This window comes from Lytechinus pictus, chromosome 10 (genome assembly GCF_037042905.1).
Source record: "Lytechinus pictus isolate F3 Inbred chromosome 10, Lp3.0, whole genome shotgun sequence".
NCBI lineage: Eukaryota > Metazoa > Echinodermata > Echinoidea > Temnopleuroida > Toxopneustidae > Lytechinus > Lytechinus pictus.
This window is the reverse complement of record NC_087254.1, coordinates 13,727,924-13,742,908: the sequence shown is the minus strand read 5'-3', so window position 1 is coordinate 13,742,908 and position 14,985 is coordinate 13,727,924. Positions and strand designations below refer to the sequence as shown.

At 33.5% G+C, this 14,985-nt stretch overlaps 1 protein-coding gene across 1 annotated transcript; it reads left to right on the top strand.

Annotated features, from left to right (window-relative positions):
• The first annotated feature begins 6,969 nt into the window (after window positions 1-6,969).
• Window positions 6,970-12,679, top strand: LOC135155760 (uncharacterized). Its single transcript, XM_064105960.1, has 3 exons — window positions 6,970-7,026; window positions 7,841-8,081; window positions 11,452-12,679. The coding sequence occupies exons 1-3, from the start codon at window positions 7,012-7,014 to the stop codon at window positions 11,574-11,576; spliced, it is 381 nt and encodes a 126-aa protein (XP_063962030.1). The 5' UTR covers window positions 6,970-7,011; the 3' UTR covers window positions 11,577-12,679.
• Window positions 12,680-14,985: the final 2,306 nt, after the last annotated feature.

Genomic DNA, 14,985 nt, shown 5'->3' with positions numbered 1-14,985 from the left:
CCTCAATTTTTTTAAGCTCATTGTAGCAACTGTATTGGCCCCCTCAATTTTGTTTAAGCTCATTGTAGCCACTGTATTCTGTATACCTTATAGGACGTTTTTCAATAAAGTATTTCAACATTTTCAGGGTATTCACAACGATAAATGGCGGCACACTCCTTCAATGTCGAACAAGAAATAATTCACTGTAGTAGCATAGTAATAGTAGACAATTGATATATCGCATTTTCCTTTTGGTTACAAGGCGCTGCACACACACACACCACTTCATGTTTGGACCACTAAAACAATAATTCAACACCTCGGGATAATCAGCAAGTCAAATCATCTCTTACAGCTGTATTTATTTTTCTGATTTTCTTTTAATTTACCTAATATTGGCATCATATGTATGTTTCAGAACTTAAACAGTTCCAACCAAACATATGGTGCTTTTGTTTCTGTTCTACTGTGCTATTTCTCTACGATCGTGAAGCCAAAAATGAAATTAAGTAAAGCATCTTATTTCTTTCTACACTGTATTTTCTTTGAAAAAAGTGTGATTGCACCTACATACCTCCATTTATCAAAAAAAGAAATCCTGGTCCTATGACGGGGTAATCTTTCGCCATGAGCATGAAAATAAACCAAAGATGAACTTAGTTTGAAAATACTGTTAATAGACTTTCCTGAAATCTCTCAAAGGCAGATAGATCACTTGGAAATGACTGCGGGTGTGTGTTTTGTATGTGTGTGTTTGTGTGTGCGTGTGTGCGTGCGCGCCTCTGCAATGAGTGCCTGACTTGTGTACATTGTCGCAATATTCCCGGTCTGAACATGATTTTGTTTGATGTTTGCTCAGAAAGAAAGTAAATATTAACCCTTTCTTTCATTTTCAATTGTTGTTATGATGAGTGATATGTGAATGTCAAAGATATAAGAATCAATACTTGAAACGAAAGTGGGTAAGAGGTAAACGTACTTCAGATATCGAGAAAAAAAAATCCGGTTTAGAATGGTCAAGATTAAACTGATTAACACATTGGAGACTGCGCTAAACTAAAATTTTATTCAGTGAAACCTTTACAAACAACAAAAAGAAGGATGCAATCTTGCCCCCCCCCCCCCCCCGTCTTTGGAACAAACTCCATCCATGTATTCAAAACCTCTCTTCTCTTGACCTCTTCAAAAAACATCTCAAAACACACTTATATAACCATAAACTTTAACTTGTCTTATGCCATCAACAGCGCTTTGTTTCCTCTGGAAAAAGCGCTATATAAATCCAATTATTATTATTATTATCAATATCACATATAATCAGGAAGATGATACGATTTAAAAACTAGGTTCAATTATATGAGGCATTATTTCTGGGATTTGATCTTTAATAATATTTTCTTGTTACCAAATATATATGTATACACTCCCTTTGAATGACTATCCGTCGACATTACAATTTATACATTTACTCCTATTTCATTATGATCTGTTATTCTAAACAGTTTCATTTACATTTTACCACATACACTGTTAAAAAACCGTGATTTTACAGAAAAAAGAAGATTTTGCAGAAAGCAATTACATAATCATTCTGTAAATTCATAAAACAGGAATTTTTCTGCAATTTAACAGAACAGGTCTGTTTAAAAAGGGGAAAAGGGTGTTTTATTTAAGGAAATTTGAAAGATTCCATACACCAAATACCCATTTCCTGTAAGATTAGGCAATCTGGTAGGATTGCAGGTGTTCTCGAGACTCTGCTGCAGGAACTTCTTTTATTTTAAGGATAGATTTTCTAACAGTGTACCATTGTAATCTTGCTACATTCTTGAAACTTATATCGTATCTGATTGCATAAATACCAATGACTCTGTGCAAAATTTTCAGGCAGAGGGTAGGGTTTGATAGCCTTGAAACATATTTCTTTTGTCAAAATGTTAAGCTATATTCATATTGTTTCGTTGTGTTATTACATTGTCGTTCATTTGGTGATAATATGTTTTTTTTTACAGATTTTACAATTTATGCCGATCTATTGCCATATTCATCTCAGAGGGACGAGATCGTGGTAATATAGAGAATTGGATTGAATGTATCTTTTATTCAAAATAAAAGAATCAGTACTCAATAATATAATTTTGAATAATAAAAATAATTCAAAATACTAAGCAATGATAAATAGGCCTACTTTCTGGGTTCAATATCAAGATATAATTTAGTATTCCGTGGTATAATGGCCAGGTCTCTGACCGATTACTTTTTAAATCATTATAAATACACTTGTAAAGTATAAAGACCCTACAAGCATCATGTCTAAAAATAAACTGGTTTCGCCAAATAATCGTTTTTACCTCCTCTAAAGATTGTTGGAATTTCAATATTTAGAGTCAACATGGCAGGAGGGCCTACGGGCCAAAGTCTCAATCGTGCATCCGATACCTTTTACATGTTGCTATAAATTCAATTTTGTCCGACACGTCCAAGTGTCAACAAATAAATTTTAGTAAAAAAAATATGAAGTGAAAATTGAAGGAAAGAAAAAAGAACAAATCATCAAAAAATACTATAAATTCAACATGATTAATAAGAAAAGGAAATAATTTAAAAGATGACAAGATGGCAAACACAAGCGGGAAATGAAGAAAGAATGGAATGGCCGAAGAGCTAAATTGAAAAGGAAGAAAAGGGACAAGAAAAAAAGGGGAAGAACTTAACTTTTTTATGACAACTGTTTCAATGTTATTTTCTTTGAATAAAGATTTCTACATTGCACCATTGATACTTATGATTGCTATACATGTATATATGTTATCGGAGAACTATTGCAATTTATAAACTTCTCTAACATGTATGTAGAGGAGAAAAACTAATTATTACAGTTGCTAAATTTAATTGTACGAATGTGCAAAATCGCAACATCAGCGCACAATGGGTTAATAACACGACCGGGCTGCCAAGGATTGAATAACGGGAAGAAAGATGCATGGCATACTACATTATAAAGTCATATCATTAGCTCGCTAAATTTCATTTTGTACAGTGGAGGGGGTGTTCCACAGCCAAGGGGAAGTAAAAGAAAATAAGAGAGGCAACGAAATTAATGGAAAACAATTAAATATGACTTATTTGCTGAATATAATGTAAAAATCAATCACGTAAGCAGAATTTCATTACAAAAGTCCAATTTTTTCTTGCTTGTTTCACTCGCCGGCGACTGCTAACAAATTTCCCCACATTTGGTAGATTGTGTCCCCTCGAAATATTTGCTTTATAACGCAACAGTACTGCGTTGAATTAATGTATACCTGCGTTTTGATTAAAACTAGCGGCCATCTGTAAGGTTTAAATGGCTTTAACATCAAGAGGTTCCGGGGGCTTCGCCCCCAGACCCCACCCGCATAGCACTGACGCCAATGGAATGGTTTGCACCAAGAACAAACCAGAATAGAGGAAAGAAAGAAAAGCCAAGGAAAGGTGTGAGATTCTCATGAGAACGTGATTTTTTCTCGCTCGCTCGGGACTTATATTAAGCTTTTGCCACACGCACCATACTGTGTCCCTCATTATTTTTCTTTTTTTTACTCTTCACGCTACTGCCGCATAGAGCCGCATAATGCTTGCGCACAATCGTACAACCCCCCCCCCCAAAAAAAAAAAGAGAGAAAAGAAAAAGGAGAAAGGGGAAATGTGATAATATAATCTGAATATCATGTCAAAATCTATCACAAAATTTGACATTTGTAATAAAATTGTCGAAATTTTTTGCTCGCTCGTTTCGCTTGCTCGCAACTTAAAAAATAAATTTTGACCGAAATGTCATTTCTGGTCCCTCAAAATTTGTGCCTCATTACGCCACTGCCAGTTCATACCATGATATGACCGGAAAAAAATTGGCTCTTGCCCCCCCCCCCCCCGGTCACCAACCCCTGTACGCCCCTGATGTCATCAACATTCGCAGTACATAGCGGTACCAATCAGAATGTTACAACTGATAATAATGAAAATAAATGATGATAATAATGATAATAAAAATAATAATTATAGTAATAACAATAATATTAATATAGTGATGATAATGAGTCCGAATAAAAGGCTCTTACTAATGGCCCCCACGGAATGGAAAACTTTCAAAGATCGAAGAAAGTCCGATAATTGGCAACGTCCAAAACAAAATAAGGTTCGTCATTCCGAAGGTTCGTTAATCCGAAAACGATATAAGGTTTGTTATTCCGAAGGTTCGTTAGTCCGAGAAAGAAATAAGGTTCGTCATTCAGAAGGTTCGTTAGTTCTAAAACTAACTTTTTGGTCAATTTATTATGGGGCTTATCAGGCCATACTGTTAAAAGGGCATCCCGCGTGAGATGTTGCGAGCGCTAATCGCAAGCTCAAACTTTTGGACATTTAAATGAGAAATGAAAATTAAACAAGATGTTTATTTAAGCAAAGAATTATCGGGAGCACGAAGCGCGAGCTGAAAATTCATGATATTCCAAACAGAAAAATTGACATTCTAAGCATTTATATAGCCAGAATAAGGGTGAGTTCCTTTTTACATAATACTTTAGGCGAGCGCAAGCGCGAGCAAAAAAAAGTGATTTTCTATCCCGAAATGTATTTATTTTGTTGTACTTCAAAAAGAGTATTTATTTCCGAAAATGCGCACATTTCATTTTGGAAAAAAGGCATGTTCCCTTCTGAAAATTGAAAAAAGGGCATTTTTTACTAACGGGGATTAAAAAAAAAACATAACCAGCAGAAGCTGTTTAAAAGACACCTCCCCTAAAAAATCCCCATATCGTGGTTATTAATCACATTTGACAAGCAACACACAGTACCCAACATTCTTAATCCATTCGCTCGATCAGGCAGCAATCGCTAAGAGAAAATCAAAATTAAAAAAAATGTTTGATCCAAGTATCAATTCTTGATGCAATACATGCTTTGACCACAACATAAACACATGTACAATCCTCCGTTGAAACCATTACTGCATAATAACCGTTTTTGTTACAAAAATGAATTAATTTCGTTTTCGGACTAACGGACCTTCGGATTAACGAACCTTATTTCGTTTTCGGATTAACGAACTTTCGGAATTTTCGAACCTTCAGAATGACGAACCTTCGGAATAACGAATGTCACCAATTCCACAGAGTGCAAGACTCGTGTAAGACCATGCACTGAATGACTAACTTCGTGAATCTTTTGCTGTTCTTTCAATGAACTTTCAATGATCTCCAACATAATTTGAATCAATAGAGTAAAGTCAAACATCAACATAACGCTTAATATTTCATCAAAAATCGGTTGTACAATAAGAAAGTTATATGATGTATCTAAATATACCCCAAAATGTGCACAATTCAGTGATATGGGAATAAAAAAGTCGATAATTCAATCACTATATATTCTATCTTTAAATAGATATATTGTATGAATTATATAATATTTCTTTTTTACACATTTGACTACAAAAACCCTTTTCATTGAACGAATAAAGGTTTAAGTAAATGTGGCAATAGCACATGCCACATGTTCAGGGGGGAATAAGCTTTGTCTCACATAACAATGAAGAGAAAATTAAACTATTTCAAATTTCATATAATAATTAAAAAAAAGATTGGGTGCTGTCATCGGTTCTATTATTATACTGACAAAGGTGTGCATGTCATGAAATTGAGCAAAACTTTGAAATGTCTTTTCTTATTTAACATTCGATTTTGATGAAATGTTAGCGTTAAGCTTGGTTGATTTTTGTTGAGGTGGACTTCAGCTTTAAATGTATACTTTATAACATTCCAATATCCAGTAACATTCGCCCAAAATAGGCATGATTGTGCTCATAGTCATGATAAAATAAATATGCCTAACACAATGAAAATAAACATACAATAATTCGATAGGAAAGGTCAACTTATTTTATATCACATTGAGCAACCTACATATTTGAGAGGGGAGTGTAACGTAAATGGGACGTTTGAATAAAAATAAGACGATATATCCTAAATTATTATAGAAGAATATGGAAGAGAAAGAGAAAAGACAGACTAAATAAAGAACGGATGTGAAAAATGAAATAAAACACTGCAGGGAGTCTTGAAGACGAATAATAAGTCGTATTCATCGCCTACAACATTGGACTGAACAAAATTGGGGGCGTTGCCTCTGAACAACGAACGGATCATAGATCTATTGATTTGTTCCAACAAAAAGTTTGCTTTGTTCTTGTGTATCCAGCGAAAATATGCATACGCATATTGGCACAGTTCCAATAATAATTTACGTATAGAAAGAATATTACTTTTTTACATTTGAGAGATGATAAAGTCAAGAGAATTTCATATCAATGAGATAATCAAATTAATATAATTTTGCCGAAATTCAATTTTTTATTTTTATTTTTTGTTTTGTTTAGAAAGGTTTCATCCCGTTTTAAACGTTATGATGAAGTCATTTTCTAATAGTGGCGTTATACCGTATTCGATATGCAAATGAAAAAGATGAGCTTTCCAAGAGAGAGATAAGGGTGATTTCTACACACCCGAGAAACGCTTTTTCTCATGGAATTGACCCGTACCTTAATTGCTTATGATTATACGATAGCTGTAAACGAACACAATCGTAACTCTTTTCACTCGATCTTTCTCTACTTTCTTCTTTCTCTTTCATTCTTTCTCACTCTCTCTCTCACGAAACATATCATCCCTCACATACAACGCATTTTGGGAAAGAAACAGATTTCATGATAGACATTTTATTTATAAAACATCAAGGTTTCCCCTTACTCAACATTATTTGATCAAGATATTTGAAAATGCCCGAAAAAGGTTATATTGATCATGTCGTGATTTTTGAAAGTCATGTCTTTATTGCGAAATCAGTGTCAACAAAACCTCCTACATTTTATGTTGTTGGTGCCGTCTAGTCTTTGGTATTTATCCAATCACAAAGGTTTTGACTGAGAGAAGTGGGGAGAATCTCATAACCAGAAGCTTGCATTGTAGGTAGCCAGCAAGGTGATAGCAAGCGATGGCGAAAGAAAAGGTATGATTATTTCTTTATTATTATTATAATTATCGTAATTATTATACTTATTTTTTTAATGTTTGATCGTACATTCATCCTTGGGTCACTATTAAAGATTATTCAAGAAATTGTGAAATTCAAAGCATCCTGAATGTCATAAACTTGGGGGTATCAAGAAGTTTAATTCCATTGTGTTAACATAAATACTTTTGATACATAAAATAAAAAATAAATCGTAGTTTAACATGACAGTACTGCTCTCACACAATAAATTTATGAATGGTTATGGCACGGTGGTCATACCAGCTCATAGTGTCGTTTTTACTTTTGCATTTGCAGCTCTACCATTTTTCCTAGGTTACCACACCCACACCCTCAACACATACACACTTCACGTATCACCTGTAATTCTTATTGCTTACTTCAATGTCATTACTTTTGTTATTCTAATGTATTTTTTCTTTAACTATCATGGTAAATATCATGTATCACTTTTTAGTATTATTATATCAATATCACATTCTGTTATTGCTGTACTCATTACCATTAGTATTTATTTTAATATTTAATTATAATCATCATTTTTATCGTTATCATTTTTTTCATGATAATATTAAGTCTTAATGGAAGGGGAGGGAATAAACAAAATAATTCTTAACATGATTATTTGTAATAGTGTTATTTTTGCTAATGTTAGTTTAATTATTATCATCATCATTGTGATCGTCACTATCATAATCGTCTTCATCATTATCATCTTCATCGTAATTATCATTGAGAACACTTTTAGTGTCAAAATCGTATTAAATATTTATTTTTGCCTTTTATATAGGGCTTTAACGGTTATGACAACCATGGATACGATTATCAAACTGAAAAAGGGGTGGATCCCATATCGAAGACCCCGGGAAATGAAAGAAATACGAATCCCTTTCTCGAAGAGAACTCAGTCGGGACATCTTCGAGTCTGAGGACGAATAACCGTACTCCGTTCAAGATCCTGCTTGTTTCGCTGTTTTTCCTTGTGGCCGCTATAATCGCTCTTGGGATAACTCTTTTTATCGTCATTAATGGTAATTTATTATTTTAATTTTGAATGGCGGTTGAACATCATAACCAATTACTTCAGTTTGTGAATGCTTACTATATAGCCAGATTCACTATGTAATTTCTCTTGGGGGGGGGGGGTTGTGTTAGAAATGGAAAATTATTCATTTTTTGAAATATTATTGTATAAGGAATTAGAATTACAATGTTTCCATTTGCCCCGATACCTATATGGCTGTCATCGTGGATTTATACAAAATGGCCGCCAAAAACGGGGTTTTCGACTATATCTTGGCTTCTAAGTAACCTAGAATCATAATTTTTTCACCTAAACCACCATTTCTGAGGTCAAGAAATCCATTGGTGTAAAGTTTATCAACTTTATTCAACAAAGAAAATTCTTTTTCTAGGTATTTCCAGACTCGAACTCCCATTAAAGGTCAATTACATTAAGTGTTGCAAATTAAGTGGGTACCTCACAGTATAGGAAATGTTAAACCAGTGTGTCATACATGCCTTTTTCTAATCATTTAGCATGTGTATCAAGTTACGTGATCAAGTTCAAATGTCACATAGGGTCACTGAACTTTGCCCATGTTGGGGTATTAACTTGAAATCTTAAACAAAATTTAAGTTTTGAAAGATCATCATAACATAGAGAGTATGGGTAATAAAGTATCAATAATAATAATAATAATAATAACTGAAGTAGCCACTTCAGTTCCGAAAAATGGTCTTCCAGCGGGCCCTGCTATTATCATTACCATCAATAATCATCTCGCATGAGTTTCAGGTCACATGATCAAGGTCAAAGGTCATTTAGGGTTAATGCAATTTGACCATTTTGCGATTTTGCAAAACATAAGTTAACCAAGGTTAAAATTTACCTTTCATACGATGGTCATCAAGTAGGCCTATCACAAAACCGATGAATGACTTTGGGGTTACTAGGTAAAGGTCGACGGTCAATCGTGTGTCAACTCAATTAAAATGATTTTAAAACGATTAGGATATCATTTTTTACACATAATCTTTAAATCAGTCAGAATAAAAATGCACATAACGGTTAAAAGATATCAGAAACTAAATGAGTATAATTTCAAGTTACTGGTATAAGGCCAAAGGTCATTCCCGATCAATTAAATTGGATAAGATTTATATTTTATTAATTGCCTGCAAAAATACTTAATAAATATATATGAAACTTGTACGAGATCGGTACTGAATATCACAAATGATATTAATTGAAAAGCATACTTTTAAGTCAAGGTCAAGGGTAGTCTCAAGTCAATAAACTTTATTATCAAATAAATGGAGGATTTTAAGATTAAAAAAAACTAAGTACAGTGGTTGTGTACTGCAGGCGATCTGTCAGAGTTCCACTTAGTATAACTTGACAACAATTTATTGACCCAAAATGACCATTAATCTTCATTAAGTGCCCTAAGTGACAAAAATTCCATTCGATTTGGCGATACTCCATAACTATTATTTGTAATATTAATCAAATATGTCCATATACCTTCAGGATGACATTTCAAAATATTATCCTAGGTTAAGATTGAAATGTTGATTACACAGCATGATATTGATAATGAAGTATCACTAATCATCTTCTATGAGTTTCAGGCTGTCACATGATCAAGGCCAAAGATCATTTAGGGTCACTGAACTTTGATTATGTTCGTGGTATCAACATTTAAAGTCTTAACAAAGGTGAGGTTTTGAAGTGTCATCGTATCTTTGGAAGTGGAAATACATATTTCATGAAAAAAAATATTAAGTAAATCGATGAATTACATTTCAGGTCACCAAATATTCAAAAGTTATTTTTGGGTCAACTGTTTTCAACTTAAACAAAAAGTGGAACACCTCTGGCAGCATTACTTGCAATTAATGATTCAATATAGCATCAGTGTTGAATTAAAAAAAAAGTAACTTCATGTAAGATGAATGATTCTTTTCAAAATGAGAAAAAATTACATTCATCTTAAATCCAAAGTTCAAAGACCCCAAATTACCTTTTACCTTGATTGAAAAAGTTCCTTTTCATTTCATAATATTTGTGATATCCCAAAACCATATTTTATACAAGTTTTATTAACTGCAATGAAATGTTTAAAGAAAATGAGCAAAATATACATTCCTATCCATATTAATAGATCTGAAATGGCCTTTGACAATGAACCAGTAATCTAAATTCCTGATACCTGTTATTCGTTATGTTTAACTTAATACTGATTGATTATTTAAATGCTTTTGAAATGTAAAATCTAACCTAATCTCTTTTTAATTGACCACTTACCTTCACATGAAGAACTGGAATCATTAATCCATTTTTCTGATACTTGATGACCATTATATGGAAGTTTTAAAGAATGCTCTCTTAAAAATTTCGGACAACATACTGTCCAAACAACAATTGTTAAAAACTTTATCCAATTCTGGGTAGCTTTAAATCAATAAAGTGTGCTTTGGGTAAAAAACTACACAGTATTGGCTGAAAACTACCCAGAGTTTGATAATTTCTTTGACCAATTGTCGTGTGGACAGTATGTTGCCCAACATTTTAAGAGTGTAGGGACTTGCTAAATTCGGCCTAGCTTGAAAAATCAAAATCTTAGCATTGGTTTAGTTTTGAGTACTGAAATCATAACATGGTCAAATAAAGTGCATTAACCCTAAATGAACGTTGACCTTGATCATGTGACTTGTAACTCATGCAAACCGATCTGTGATACTTTATTTCCTATACCATCTCTAAGTTATGATGATCTTTCAAAACTTAACCTTGCATGTTTAAGATTTCAAGTTCATACCCCCAACATGGTCAAAGTTCAGTGACCCTATGTGACCTTTGACCTTGATCACGTAACTTGAAACACATGATAAATGATTAGAAAGAACACGTATGACACACTGATTTAACATTTTCCTCACTGTAAGGTATGTTCAGGTCACTTAATTTGCACCACTTAATTTGGCCTTTAATGTGAGTTCGAGTATGGAAATATTTATCATGAAAATGATTTTTCTTGTTATATAAAGTTGATTATTTTGATACCAATAGATTGCTTGACCTCAGAAATGGTGGCTTATGTGTTAAACATCATGATTCTAGGTTACTTAGAAGCCGAGATATTGTCAAAAACCCCGTTTTAGGCGGCCATTTTTAAATCCAAGATGGTGGCAATGTAGGTCACGGTCTCGGTGCAAATGGAAACATTGTTATTCTAATTCCTCATACAATAAAATTTCAAGAAATGTATAATTTTCATTTTCTCCAAAAACAATCAGGCGAAAGCTCAAATATGAACATATAGTGAATATGACTTATATTGGGATCGTTACAACTGATATCCATGTTTAAACCTGTCTATGTTTTTATACCGATAGACGACTCTGCAGCTGCATTTGAAGCGATCAAGGTTACAACGGAATCGCCAGTGGAGACAACTACAAAACCACCTACGACTGGACCTACGATAGCCAAGACTTCCAGAACTATGTCAAGAGGTTAGTTTAATAACTCTTTATTTTATGATTCATAGACCCCGAGTAAGAATTGAGAAAAAACGAGAGAAACAATGAATGAAAATCAAAGCTGCTCGAGTTTCCTGCATATTAATTTACAATCAAACATGTTTCGTGAAATTTTATATCTTTGATCCCTTGTCCAAGGATAGCATTCATGATTAATATAAAAATGCTGCAGCTCTTGATGTTACTCTGTCAAACAAATATTCAATATTAATCCGATTTTGTTGCCCATCTTTCACTGCATTCATGGATCAACGCCCTATTACAATCTTCCTTTTGTCAATTATTACATATCAACCAGGTCTCTACGCTCTTCTATATCTCGTTCGCTGAGTCTTTTTTGATCGAATGGAGTAATGAGAATAATGATACGGCCAAATGTTTCTAGGAAAAAGAAATATGTCAACAATATATGTCCAATACATTGCTCAAAATCTTTTAAAATTATATATGACTCTGTATCTGTCTTTGAAGTGTCTGAAACCACCACGAAATTGTCTTGGGAAACCACAACGCAATCCCCTACGACAACATCAACAGGTCAGTAATCAAATCCTTAAATAATTCATGATTACTATTGGACAGTCATACGTGAAATAAGTAAATTAAAAAAACGGAAAGTGGTATATACTGATAGCCATGGTCAGGGGCGGATCTAGCTTTACCTAGGATGGGGTTTTACCAAAACATTTGACACCCTCCCCCCCCCCAAAAAAAAAGGGGGGGGGGGGTGGCTTCACTACAAGTTAAAAAAAATACCCAAAAAAAATACAAACTAAAATCACTACCAAATGAAGGTCATTTTGTTACCGAGAATTTTGTTTTACAAGCCCCAAAAAAGGGTTCACTATAAAATGATGTTAATTTGGGGTTGACTCCAAAATATAGGCCACTACTTTTTTTTTGTCTTGGCAGCCAAGGAGGGGGAGGGGTGGTGGGTTTAAACCCCTCCCCCAGTAGATCCGCCAGTAGATGGTTTCGTTAAACCTGGGTTAACTGGAGTGCCAGTTGTCAAACTTATCACAAATTAAACATTATTTTATCCTGCTGCAAAAAGTTAGCAAATAATGACATTGGCAGTCATAAGAAGAAAAAAAAACAGTATCATAATTTTTGTCTCGCATGCGTAGCAGAGCGATTATACGGCGCAAACGCGACGGCGGCGAAAAAATATTAAGTTTATGAAATGACATCGTGACTTAAAAAGTACATAGGCCTAGTTCATGAAACTTGGACATAAGATTTACTGAACATCCTGTATGAGTTTCAGGTCTTTTGAATATCCTGCCCGAGATTTAGGTCACATGACCATAGGCAAAGGTCATTTAGGGTCAATGAACTTTGGCCAAGTTGGGGGTATTTGTTGAATTACCATCATAACTTTGAAAGTTTATGGGTCTAGTTCATAAAAGATGAAGAGTAATCAGGTATCACTGAACATCCCGTGCGAGTTTCAGGTCGCATGACAAAGGTCATTTAAGGTCAACGAACTGTGGCCATATTTGTGTTTTTGTTGAATTGCCATCATAACTTTGAAAGTTTATGGATATATTCATGAAATGTGGACATAGGAGTAAGTATCACTGATCATCTTGCACAAGTCTTAGCTCACATGATCAAGGGAAAATGTCATTTAGGGTCAATGAACATAGTATTTTATTATCATAAAGTGTGTTTTGGTAAATAATTATTTTATAGTAGTTTTCTAATGCAGGTGAGACTGCCAGAGGCGCCCCACTTCTTATTGAATTAATTGGTACGTTATAATTAACATGGATGAAATATTATGTAGCCAACATTCCATAGAAGTGTGGTTTTAAAATCTAGTTTAGACTAGGGTTTAATTAACAGAATACCATCTAGAGAGTTTAAGATCACCTTTTATAGCTACTTTACCGATTTCAAAGTACAATCTTCACTTATAATCAATGGTAGTTTCCACGGATTTTCGTGTTTTTTCTGATTACTGTTATTTCTGATTGTTCATGTGACATTTTATTATAGATTTTAATGTTTATGTTTATTATCATGGCCATTTTTGTATCATTTCTAAACGTAAACTTTGTACAAACCAGACAGTGGCTGCAAGATACAAATTTAAATAAACCACGGATAATGATAAAACAATCCCCGTTCTCATATATTTCGAAATCGATAAAGTTTAAGCATTGAGTTTTTTCCTTGTTTGTAAATCTATGGATAAAGGCAATTTAAATGTGAATTTCAAACATCACCACGGTCATTCTGTCAATTCAAATAAACGTCATTCATATCGGTATCACTATTCCAGAAGAAACGAGCGTTGTTGAAATTGGGGTAAATGTAACCCTCGTTGATCGAACATACACTGAAGATCTTGGAGATAAATCGACTCCCGATTACGTGACTTTCGCTACTGAAATCATTTCCTCGGTGAGTATAAACCAATAAAAGTTATTACTAATGCAAGAAGGGTTGTAGATTATTTTTTACTTGGACACCAGCTTTATGTGGCTTACAAGCTGTCGGTTACGGTCATTTACGTATTATGAATATCTTAAGAAAAACACGGTATATCGTCGACCTTTACATGATTTTCATTAGGGAACGAATGATAATAATAATAATAATAAAGATATACTTTCTAAACAAACAAAAACCAATGGATAAAAGTTAATGTAGGTCTGCAGGTTCCCCCAGTGTTTGCAAGCGGCAGGTAATATGGTCGTATTCGATCGACCTACTTGATGACAAACCTTTAGGATATCCGCTAATAACGTCTGAATTCTGAAAATAAGATACTATAATTCTAAAGGATATCATTTGATTTTTTTTCGGTTTGTTGTAGAGGCATTGTAAATAATTTTTTTTTTCTTGTAGATCGATGCGACATATCAAAACGACATTTATTACAGAGAAGCCATCATTTTATCAGTGAGGTAAATATACAATTATTCGATGTGGAAAAAAATAAACGAAGAAATTTTGAGGCAAATGATTGACCTTTCCAATACAAAAAATGTATTTGTGGTAGATTGGAGATAATATGAAAGTAATTTATATCAATATTTGCCTTTTCTATTCTTTCCTTTTCTCTTTTTATTGGTCGTATTGTTCTGTTTTGTTTGGGGGCATGGCCTCTTGAAAGCCTCCTCACACACACACACACACTTTTTTTCTCAACACACATACACATATATATGTATATATATCTATATATATATTCATATATATATATATATATATATATATATATATATATATATATATATATATATACATATATATACATACATACTAGAGGAAAAAATGCAGGATTACACTCAAATCATGCCTTCGTCAGGCATGCTGCATGGAAAATAAAGGGGTGATGATAATAATGAAATGGATGATAATTATTTGATACTTATG